The sequence below is a fragment of the Alligator sinensis genome, unplaced genomic scaffold, assembly GCF_000455745.1.
Source record: "Alligator sinensis unplaced genomic scaffold, ASM45574v1 scaffold138_1, whole genome shotgun sequence".
Lineage (NCBI taxonomy): Eukaryota > Metazoa > Chordata > Crocodylia > Alligatoridae > Alligator > Alligator sinensis.
Window position 1 is genome coordinate 752,016 of NW_005841862.1, and position 12,105 is coordinate 764,120.

The window sequence follows — 12,105 nt, forward strand, 5'->3', positions numbered from 1 at the left end:
TGCCGAGAGTGAGGTGATGAGGTCTTGTATTATAAGCCTTCATTATTTTAACAAATATACTCTAAACTATTTACTGGTATGTCATGAAGCATTATAAATAGCTAACACAAGCTTACCATTGCCAAAACAAATAAGTAAAAGCTCATGCTGCATATGTCTGTTTTGTTTCTTGTTTTGCTCCCTTACTGATTTTGTGAATTAATGAGGTTTTTCTGTTTCATACTTGTTTTTTCTTTCTTGTTAGTTAGTCCTTCCCTGATTATGATTTCTGGATAACTATTTCCATTTACTGCTACTTTCAGCTTTTTCTGGCTCCAGTAGCTCTTCTTCTACTACTTCTTTAGAGACTAAACATAATCATCTCCCAAAAAGGAGTTCAACCAACAGTAATAAGAAGGCAGCGACTAAAGTAACTTCCATCTCATCTAAAACCAGTACTGGTACTGTGTGTGCTATGTTTAGTTATAAGGGATATCTTCACAGGCTGGGGATGTGGGGGCAGGTCAGTTATCTGATAGGTCAGATGTTCACAGGGAACATATTTGCTTGTTCTTTAAGTCACAACTTGGGACCATAGTTTAAAGGAGGGAGGCACTTGTCAAGTAATTATCCCTAAAGTTAAGGTTTTGTGTGTTACAGTTATTAACATAACTGAGCAAGGAGTTATGATTTTTAAGGTCTAAGTTTCAGAGCTGAACTGTACTTCAGACTGTGCCTTCAACTTCCAAATATGAACTAAGAGCTTTAAGTCCAGTGTTCCTTAGTCAAACAACTCCCACTGAAGCAAAGGAGTATTTTGTATGGGTTTTGGTTTGGTATAAAGTACAGGTTGGTCAGAGACTATTCCTTTGTGTTGGCTGACATGTTGCTAAACCCTTCTTTGTTTTCACAGTTGCTGGTGTGCTAATTTCAGCTTGTTTCCTTGTTTTTTAAATAGGATTGAATAATGCTTCTCCAGCTACAAGAAAAAACCCTTTTGATGAAGGAGAAATTCAGCTTGGAGACAGGGTGCTGGTAGTTGGACAGAGAACTGGCACTGTTAGATTCTATGGGTCAACAAAGTTTGCGCCAGGTATCTTAGAAGTTTATCAAATATATTGTAGAATTAGATTAATATGACCAGTGTGGGTGTTTGGACTTTTAAGTTAAAAAAAGCATTACAAATCTCTCTCTCTCCTGTTATGCTAGAATATTTCTTGAAATTGCAGCTGCATGGAGAAGGTGGGTATTTAATATATAATGTGTGATTTCCACTTAACCATTAAGGTAGATGAATTGGAAGAAATATTTTAATACTGAAATATTTGGTTATTGAAATTCTCATAAAGTTTTTAATATTGTGAGTTCAGTTGTGGGGAGGTGGGGGAAGAGGGTGTGCAATCACACACTCCTTTTCTTCTTTGGGCTTTTATATGCAGCTCTTTGTCCATGCTGATATCTTGCAACATGGAAGCTGTACCACAATATATTTATGCTCTTCTCTTTTTAGAAATGCCTTGGTGGCTGGTAAACTATGAAAAAGATTGTTAGTCTAAGTTCAGTTATCTCTTGGGACCACTTTTGTATTATTGCTCCCAATAAGAAAGTGCAGATACCTAGAGAATTGACTTGGTGGAAATTACCCCAATTGTGAGAAATAGCTAGTCATCTTGAAATGGAAGTGGATTGTTCTGAAATGATAGAAACTGTAACTTGACCATGCGTCCTTTCCAACTAAATTGCTTGTCACTCTTGTAATTTTTGAGTTCCTTCATATTCCAGACCTCTGCCTAGAACATAATCACAAAGTTGAGACTGCCCATAGCTAAGTTGTCTGGTATTTTTTCACCAAGACTGGTTTAAATGGAAACCTACTTGATTGATAATTCAAGTAACAGTACTCTGTCTTGACACTTGGTGGCATCGATATTTAAAAAAAGGTTGAAGGTAAAATGTCAAAATGCAGCATCAAAAGGCAGAAATTGTATTCCTCATTGAAACAAGTACATTTTAAGGAATATTAGATTAGGATGTTAATATAATCTAATTTGTAAATTCTGTGTAATCTATATTACAGTCTAATGGAAACAGCTGAAATGTTTTCTTGTCCTCAAATGGGTATGTTCGCATGTGCAGCTTGTATTTGGTGATTACATATGCTGAGACACACAAATGAGTATTAGCTCACACGATAACTTTTTCTGTTAAATACTAAACTGGTTTCTTCCCCCCATCTTGTATTTTTATCTTGAATCTTTTTATATTTTGTGCTAATTTCTGTCCTTTTAAGGGAGCAAATGAAAGGAGTTTCTTTCTGTACTGTAGCAAATGCTAACAAAGTCCTTTTAGTGTTAGCTAAATGATCTTTATCAAAGAGCTCTTCAATATATTCATTTTTAGAAGAGAAATTGTGTCTCTTTTAACATTGAGAATGAAACTGCCTTTTACTGCAAAAAAAAAAAAAAAAGAGGGTGAAATTCTACCGTGGAATAATCACTAATCTTTATGCTTGCAGTAATTTAGCACTGTGTGTTTGGGGAATAGCAGGGGGAACCACTGTTCTGAATTTTCATGTCAGGAAGGTAGCCATTTAAAAAAAACCCAACATAATATGCAAAAATGACAGGAACATATCTTCCTGACAAGCTGGCAAAAATCCCTTTTCCTATTGCTTTTGGTGGCCTGCCATTCCTTGCATAATAATAGGCCTGTTGATTTTGGCCACATTGTTGTGAGAACAGGAAAAAAGGAACTTTTTAATATATATTTAGGTGTTTTAATTTAAAAGTCATGGTCCTTGTTTCTTCAGCTGATTAGTATTGCCCTTAAATCCATAGCCTAAGCTCCAAGTGACCTGAATTTAATTTTGAGTCTTTGGGGATGGATAGCATAAGGACTGATAATGGGATATGGAACTTATCACCTTCACATAATTAGCTCACATTTATCACAGGTTGCTAGTGTTCAAACTTATTAACATTTGATGGCTGTTCAGTGATCCGTATGAAATGGGTTGTTGGCCAGTCCCAGTTCTTCATATATTTGTGTCCACATGACAAAAATCAGGCTTGACATTAGTATGAAGCACTATGTATTTTAGACAGGGAGAGAGACTTGAATGAGTATTAGCTCACACTTTAATTTTAGTGGAAGTCATTTGAGATCAGGTTGAAGGTAGGTGGTCGAAGAGCTGAAGAAACTTGAACTGCCAGTAACTCATTCCTGACTGTTTTGTCATCAGAAAACTTAAATTTGTAGCAGCATTGCATTTGCCTAAAAACAATCTTTGCAACTTTTGGGTCTTTTGCATTTTATTTAAAATTAACTCCTTTTAAAAATAGGTTTAGATGTTTAAAAAGATGAACAGCGTTTTTGGGATTATTTTGATCTGTAAACAAAACATTCATATCTTGAAATTTTTTAGGAATTGCTTCCTCTGTATTTGTGATTATTGACTCAAATCAAAGAGATCGCATCCAGAAAAAGGAAAATCTTATTTCTTGGTTTGGTGAAAATCCTCTTATTTATAAATTAGGTGAATATACAACGATAAATCCCATGTTTTAACTATTATGTACAAAAATGTTGCTGTCTTCACAGTTGACATTTTAAAATTATTCTTTAAAAATATTCATATTTTATCTTTTTTAGGGTTTTGGTGTGGTATTGAACTGGACAAACCTCATGGCAAGAATGATGGTTCAGTTGGAGGGGTGCAGTACTTTAGCTGCCTCCCTAGATACGGCATATTTGCACCACCATCTCGTGTGCAGAGGCAAGTAATGATGTCATTTTGACATGCAAACAAACATTATCCTCTCCTCATTTTCTTACCTTCTTTCTCTCTCTCCACTGGGGAAGAGTTCTATATAAGCATTAGGACTGTGCGAAGCTTTGGGTGCCGATTTGATTAGGAAGAGATTCAGCTCAATTTGGCAGTCGAATCTCCGAATCTGAATTGAATCAGGAGACCAATAAAAAGGTCCGAATCGATTTGAAAAAGATTTGCGCAGTCCCTGGTCACTGCCACAGGGAGTTGGACCTGGTCTCCGTCCCGGTAAGTAGAGGGTGGGAGGGGGGGTTGGAGGAGGGGCCCCCCGCATCCCCTGCCCACTCTCCCAGCCCCTGGTTGGAGGAGGGGGCCCCCGCATCCCCTGCCCACTCTCCCAGCCCCATCAATGGCTGCCCCACCTGTCCCCAGCATCCTGGCTCCTTAAAAAAAACCAACAAAAAACGCCCCGCACTCACTGGCTGCGCAGTGGCCGTCAGGGCTTCTGGGGGCTCACGGTAGAGCTCCTCACGCAATGTGGGGCAGTGGGGTTTGTCCCCCCCCACCCCCAGTCTGGCAGTAGCCTGTGAGTGTGGTGCTTTCCCCCCCCCCAAATGGGGCTGGGAGAGCGGGTGGGAGATGGGGCCTCTGATTCAGCCGGTTTGGCGGTGACTGAATCTCTGAATCAGATTTGGCTGAATTGATTTGGGACAGTGATTTGAATCACCAAATCGAATCACTGTCCCCCAAACCATCCGAATCCGAAGCAAATACTAGCTGCTTTGCACAGGCCTAATAAGCACGTACTCTTCCTGCTGGTGAAGGCTAGGTGGTCATAGACCAACTTATTGACAGAAACCTTTCAGTACTAATGCAGTATAAATGGGAAGCATACCCATGTGGCTCTTACAGCAAACTTGCACACTTTTCAAATGTTCGTTTCAGTCCAGTAGTTACCTTTAGGAGCACAGCTAATATAGTAGGTGTTTGTGACTACTCATTAGTAGGGACAAACTTGATATTGGATGTAAAGTTCTAGTGAAAGGACTCTGTATTGGACACCATGTAACTTTCATAGATTCATAGATGTTAGGGTTGGAAGGGACCTCAATAGATCATCGAGTCCAACCCCCTGTATAGGCAGGGAAGAGGGACCCCCTGTATAGGCAGGAAAGAGGGCTGGGTCTAGATGACCCCAGCCAGATGCCTATCTAACCTCCTCTTGAAGACCCCCAGGGTAGGGAACTTCATGGTAATCTGTAGAATTCTCCTAGCCAAACTACATATAGGAGCCAGAGCTAGGAGCCATGTTGTTGATTTAGAGCCACTAATATTGGGCTTATGGAGGAATATCAGAAACAGCTCTGTCTCTTCACTTGCCTAGTTTTGGTCAGTGGAAGATCACTTTGTATGTATCCAGTTACAGTTCTCTTCTCCACTTCTCCCTCATCTCACCCTTTTAGCACAGTGAAATTCCACAGTACTATGCATCACGAAATGAAAGATAAATATTTTCTCACTTCCTTCCGTCTATAAGGCTGCAACACAGAGGAACCAGCACTGTATTTGTAGCCTTAAATATACATGCAGCACTTTCTCTTACCGTGTGATTGACTTTCATCTTGCACTTCCATTAAGACTTAAACCTTAGTAGTGTTTCTCTGATCATTGAGCTTACTATAACTTGCATATTATTGGGTATATACAGGTAGCATTTTAGATTAGTAATTGATGAAATTAGTTTATGCAAGCTGAGAGAAATGACTGCTGTGGGAATCTTACTCTGCGTTAACAGACCTGTGCGCAATTAAAATCTGTCTATTTGGAATCAAAATTTAACTTGCAGGATGGGAAGAAACCCAGATTTGCACTAATCAACAGTAAACCTTGACACTTTTTCAGTAAACCTTGACACTGATGTCTTTCCAAAATAATTCAGCAATATATTTATTAAAGTTATAGTTCAGTTTGGAAGAGATTTAACACACCGTCTCATTTCAGATTAACAGGTTCCCTAGACTCCCTCACAGAAACTTCCTCAGGTAAAATGAATCAGTCTTTCCCAGGTAAGAAACTATGTTTTATATAGCTTAGTGGTTCTCAACCTTTTTAGGCATGCCTCTGCAGATTTGAGGCACTCTTCTATATTCAGGCACCCCTGAGAAAGTGTCAGTTCTTAGTTGTTTGCACTGGTTTTTGTTCACTACAAAAAAATAATAGAATGATTCTTTGTTGCAAAGAACTCAGAAAGACCACAGCAGGCCAGAAGGTTTTTAACACTGGATTCCTATAAGAACTGCCACTTACTGGGTCAGACTATAGGTCCATCTTGCCCAGTGTTCTGTCACAGTGTTAGAGAGCGGATGCTGAAAGGGAGAGTGAACCAGGTACAACTAGGGTTTTTTCCACTGTTCCTCTCCTCCTACTTGCAGACTCCAGTGTTTAAGAATAATATTAAACCTAGAAATTAACAACCAACTAAAACTGAAAATTTGAAAAATTGAATTTCTTCCTCTAATGTTTCTTATGCTCCTTGCTTCTATTAACTAAATGTCTGGTTTTAGAAGGATCTTACTGGTCTAAATGCATATTTCTCCCTTTATCTGCTATTTTGTAAGGACAGGATTTATGAAATCTCTACAGAAGAACCTGTTTTGAACACCTTTATGAACTCTTTTTATACACCAGAGATAAAGTATAGAAAGCAGTGTAGTCCAATGGATATACTGTTCTGGGACTTGGGAGACAGACACACTAGGGCCATGCACTCACCTGTGTGACATTGGCTGAGTCACTTCACCTGTCTCTTTCTCTTCTATCCCTTCTTTGTCTTGTCTATTTACATTGTAAGCTTTTTGGGGCAGGGTCTGTGCCTTGCTACCTATTTGTTCAGTGCTTAGTATAGCGAGGCCCAGATCTCTGGTGCTAATATAATAGTCTTACTACAAACTAAAAATAAGGGTCTTGCCAAAGCAGCTTACAGGCAAGGACAACAGGTCAGGAGTTGAAGAAGCAATGGCAAGATTGGTGTGGAAATCAGAGTAGGAGCAGTTCCATATCAAACTCATATTTTCTGAGACCTATTCAGACTTTTTTTGATAAATAATTTTTTCTGAACAGAAATTTTGGAGAAGAGGTGTTTAAAACTTCATTTTTTTTTATTGACTTAATCGCCTTTTCCCTCTGCTTCTTAAAAATCTAGTTCTAATACACTTTTTCTTGAAAAATATATTCTCCTTCTGATGAGCAGTAGTTTGTAGGAGCGAGGGGAAGGAGTCTAGTAAATGAGATGGTAAAAGCCTAGTAAATGCAAATCGTATACACTTTTCAAAAATATTCTAATCAGCTTAATTACCTTATTTATTTATTGTCCCGTGTAGGTTTTAAACGAAGTTTGAGTACAACTTCTGCATCTTCTCAAAAGGAAATGAACAGGAGGCATACCTTTGTCAGGTGAGTATGTGTTTTAAATATTTATTAGCTGCAAAAACTGGGCACCTGAAGTTCAGGATGACTGGGAGAATTAAGGTCAGAATTTTATTCTGTTGATGTATACATGTAACGGGTAAAGATTCCTCTGAAGTTACGTGTAGCTCTCCTCATTCTGTTGGCCTAGCTTAACAAACAGTCCCCACTGATTTCTGATAGTGAATGACTGATTAGAGAACTATCTCTAGAAGAGCTGAATCACTCATGAGCTCTTACTCAGAACTCATGACACCAAAACAGAAGGGGAGCAAGTTTCAGTTCTGAAATATCCCAGCTCTTTTGACAAACTATAACTTAAGTCAGTGGTTCTCAACTGTTTTTGTACCAGGACCCATTTGTAAACATCAGTGGCCAGTCCCGACCCGCTGCCCCCCACCTCCAGGCCCCCCCCATGTGTGGGGCGGGGAGCAAGCAGCCCCTTGCAGGCTGGAACTCTGCTAGCCTACAAGGGAAAAGCCACTGTTTTCCCTTTTTTTCATTTTTAAAGTCTGTTCACAACCCTTTCATATATTCTTGTGACCTACTTTTGGATCGCAACCCATGGGTTGAGAAATGCTGATTTAAGCTGTGTATCAAATTGGGGGAAAGGGGAGTTATTTTTCTGAACGTATGCTAATTCTTCTATATCCACTCCCCTTACCTGAGGCAGTCTTCTAGTTCTTTATTTTTTATTGTAGATTAATAGAGTATGGTTTGAAGGCATCTCATTTCTTTAAAATATGTAACTGGTTAGAACAAAATGATTGATTTCATTAACGTTTTGTATATAGATACTAGTTTTGGATTTTTATCTTGCTGCCCAGATTCTGAATGAAAGCTATCTATCTGCCAGGTATAGGCCTGAAAACAAACAACTTCGTGTTAGCTCAGTTTATAGGGACACTGAATTGTCATGTTCAAGGTGTTTGCCAGCTGTACAAGTTTATAATGCTGTATTAGTGATATCAGTTATTTGAAAGCAAATGTAGGTATTAACATCAAGTTAAAGCAGAACTGATTTTCAAATGTGTACTTTATCTGTAAATTAACTTCTCGCATATCTTACTACTGCTGAGGTGGGATCTGAAAGCAATCTGGTCTTTAAAAGGCATTTGAGTTTATCTTTTAATCTTGTCAGTCAGGAAGATGCATCAAACGGGAGAACTCCCTGTGTGCACTTTGTCAGAAACCTGTTTTTCTCTCCTTAACTAGATCTAAGAGCTCTGTGCTTCGGCGCAGCTGGAGTAACACCACTACAGCTAACACTGAGGGACCGGTGAAGCTACACGAGGGTTCTCAGGTCCTTCTAACCAGCTCTAATGAGATGGGCACTATTAGGTACATTGGTCCTACTGACTTTGCACCAGGGATATGGCTTGGACTTGAACTCAGAAGTGCCAAGGGGAAGAATGATGGAACTGTGGGTGAGAAGCGGTATTTCACTTGCAAGCCAAACCATGGAGTCTTAGTTCGACCTAGTAGAGTAACATATCGTGGGATTAATGGGGCAAAACTTGTGGATGATATTTGCTGACCCTAAATGCATACAACAAGTGAGCCAAGTGCTGATGCAGTGGAGTAGAAGGATTAAAGCACTCAAAAGAACCCCAAACTTGTCTGCATGGACCGCTGGCTTTTTTTTATCTTCAGAGTTAAACCTGTATTTTTGCAATTCATGCCAATATCCTTAGGCTCTAAGTAGTCACACCAAGGAGTGAAATTAATATTTCATTTCATGCATTTGAAACCGTCCTTGCTTTGGGAATATATTGTAAAACTGTCTTAGGTCTGAGATGCCATATTTGAATAATATTCAAAGATAAAGGCATATCTGATGCTTGATGAAATCACAAAGCTTTAGAGAGCATGTTACTTTTTTCCAACTACTAATGAGCTTGATAATGCTTTATATACTGCTTTTTGTGACAGAGGAGTTTACTAACAAGTGACATTAGTCCGTTTACTAGACACTTTGTCCATTGCTGCACCAGCTGGTAGCAATAAGCAGGAAAAAAGAAATTACTTTTTTCCCCAAATTGGCTGTGAAGCAGTTTAGTATTTTATCATTCAGAAAAATTCTACCCTTTGAAAGGGTGTATGGGTTGATGGCAAAAGAAGGTAAATGGAAGAATTTACTGCTACAGTGGTATGGAACTAAAAATCGCCAATTTACCATGTTTCAGGTTTGTAGTAAAGCACTTTTCATCGTAGGCTTTTGTGAAAAGACAGTAAAAACATGCAAGAAGCACTTTTTAAAATATAATGCACTTTTCCTCTCCCCTCTGGAGAGCTATCCCCCATTTCTTGAAGAATTTCTTTTTCGCTGCAAGCTAACATTTTTAATGAATATGAAACTAAGGTTGGATCATATATAGTACCTGCATTATAAATATTAAGTCTTTATAGTCTGTGCTGTGCAGAACTTACATATATATCTGTTTTAAAGCAAGCTTGTCACTTTTTATTGGTTTGTACCACGTCCATCAGAACAGGTCCTTTTTTTCCTACATTTGCCATTTTTATATTTCTAATTTGTCTCTAAATGTATAAGTATTGGTTAAATTTAGTATCTCTTTAGATACAATACTGAAACTCTTATTTTATTTTAATGCAATATGGTCTTTTAAACAACTGAATAAGAATGTGTCTGTCTCTTTAAATAAGTTTTTTTTTTTTTAAACTGTTTGGCATACATTAACAGTATTTCACTACAGGTATTCAGGAGCATAAATATCCCAGAAACAGTAATTTAGCACAGGACTGTCTTCTGAATGAACTGTTTGTTTGAATGTCACTTACATGAAAAGCATAACACAGTATCCCATCTTTAGGCTGAATTCTGCAGTTTATACAAAGTATGTGATATTTTAAATATTGTTATAGTTATTTTTTTCTGAACTGTATTAAGATTGCATATTAATTCTAACTTATGGAAATTTTTAATAGAAGATAATTGTAAATATTGAATGTAAACATTTTATAAAACCATCTAAATTATTGCTTTATTGTTTGAAGACAGTTGCGGTGTCTAACAGCTGTTTCCTTTGTGTTTTTTTCCTGCCATTAGTAAAATCAAATATCAGTGCCTAGTGTTTTTAACGTCCCTTCTTTAAAGGAATTTGTTAGACGGCCCAAAATACACGTTTTATATCACTTATTTTTCACTTAAGTTGGGGAGAATGACGCTTAAGGAAGGTATAACAACATTTTGTTTACATATTGCAGCCACTGTGTGTCGTGTGTAGGCTTGGCAGAATTTGATTTTCAATTTTTTAATAATTTCGATGACTAAAATTGATGTTTGATTGATTTTCAGGATTGCATGAAATTAGGGGTGGGGAGGACAGACAGACAATTTAGTAATGACAATATATTGTTATAGTTTTATTAAAATCATGTCAAAATATAAAAAGCAAATATCCGTAAATCATACCTGCTTTAAATAATTTGTTCATTCATCAGGAAAGAGCCAGGTGGGCAGGGAACAAGAGGACAACTGCAGCACTCCCAGACCACTGGGAACATGGGGAGAGGCAGCCATGTCTGCTGTCTTTGGTCCCCCACACCCCGGCTCTTAAGTGGCCTGGCCCAGGCAGGAGGACCCTACTGCTACCAGACTGGAGCTTCAAATACCAGGTCCCGTGCCCCCCACCCTCTTTTGGGTAGGGTTTTTTAAAGTAGCCTGTTATTTCCCTCCAGCTCACTTCTTGCACCTGTGAACAAGCAGCTAATTGCTTAATTGATGAGTCATTCGGCCAGATCAAGTAGGTAATTGCTTAATTGATGAGTTATTTAAAAAGAGACTCCCCAAGCCACCAGGGACTAAGAAAACAGGGGTGGCAAACAGTTTGCAGGCAGGTTGCTGGGAGCAAGAGGAGGAAGGGAAAGGGGAAGAGAAGTCAAGCACCAGATCTTGTCCAGGGAAGGTAAGTGATCCAGAGCTGTCTGTGCCTTTGGCTTGCTAAGTGTTTGATGGACTGTGTGTGTTTGGGGCCTGTGCTCTGAGAAGCTGGGAATGTTGCTAGCTGAGTGCTTGCTGAATGGTTGCTGCCTGTGGGACAGAAGCCCTAATAAGGGGGTGGAGCCCGTACAGGCCCAGCAGGGTATAAAAGGAGACTTTCCAAACAATTAGGGAGTGATAAACAGGGCAAGCAGTTTGTTGGGAGAGGGCAGGGGAGAGAACCCAGCACCAGATCCTGCCCAGGGAAGTAAGTGATCTAGAGCTGCCTGTGCCTTTGGCTTGCTGAATGTTTGGGGGGTGTGCTCTGAGAAGCTGGGAGTGTTGCTGAGTGATTGTTGCCTGTGCCTGACAGAAGCCCTAATGATGGGGTGGAGCCAGTCCAGGTCCAGCATGGTATAAAAGGAGACTCCCCAAGTGACCAGGGGCAGCAAGTGGTTTGCAGGTACTTTGCCCCCCCACCCGCACTTGAGGAGAGAGCCTTTCTGTAGGTGTGAGGAAGAAAAGGAAAAAGAAAGCCTTTGAGGCTAAGGAACAGTATACAGGCCAGCTTTCAGTCAAGTTCGCTAGGTAAGTTGTGCTTGGAAGAAGGGCAGTAAGAGAGAAGAGGCAGATTAAAAGACACAGGGAAATGGCTGGAGGATGTCACAGTGCCAGAGCCACTGTCACTGCTTGCACCTGTGAGGCTTCTATCCAAGTCTAGGTTTGGTGCCATGGGCACGGCGGCTCGCAGGTTCCTTCTGGTGATGGCCAGGTGGGGATGTGCCTGTAGTGTGAGCAGTGCCTCCTGGTGGTGTGTCTCGGGCAACAGGCAAGAGAGCTACAGGAGGAGGTGGTGAGGCTCTAAAGCATCCTCCGCCATGAGGAGTTCATTGATTCGATGCTGGCGGAGACCTCTGGGATTGGAAGAAGAACTGCCAGAGGCAGCGCT

At 39.7% G+C, this 12,105-nt stretch overlaps 1 protein-coding gene across 11 annotated transcripts in view; it reads left to right on the plus strand.

The window, feature by feature from the left end:
• CLIP4 (CAP-Gly domain containing linker protein family member 4) overlaps positions 1–10,301 on the plus strand; it is a 62,743-nt gene extending 52,442 nt beyond the window's left edge. For 6 of the 11 annotated variants that reach the window (XM_025215904.1, XM_025215911.1, XM_025215902.1 and 3 more), the window contains 8 exons: positions 303–440; positions 938–1,072; positions 1,189–1,221; positions 3,404–3,514; positions 3,631–3,754; positions 5,750–5,814; positions 7,129–7,201; positions 8,429–10,301. In XM_025215904.1, coding sequence (XP_025071689.1) covers positions 303–440; positions 938–1,072; positions 1,189–1,221; positions 3,404–3,514; positions 3,631–3,754; positions 5,750–5,814; positions 7,129–7,201; positions 8,429–8,750 — 1,001 coding nt within the window. In that variant the 3' untranslated portion in view covers positions 8,751–10,301. Of the gene's footprint in view, positions 1–302; positions 441–937; positions 1,073–1,188; positions 1,222–3,403; positions 3,515–3,630; positions 3,755–5,749; positions 5,815–7,128; positions 7,202–8,428 lie in introns of those variants that run through there. The other 5 variants (XM_025215935.1, XM_025215927.1, XM_025215939.1 and 2 more) reach the window with 5 other exon arrangements.
• Positions 10,302–12,105: the final 1,804 nt, after the last annotated feature.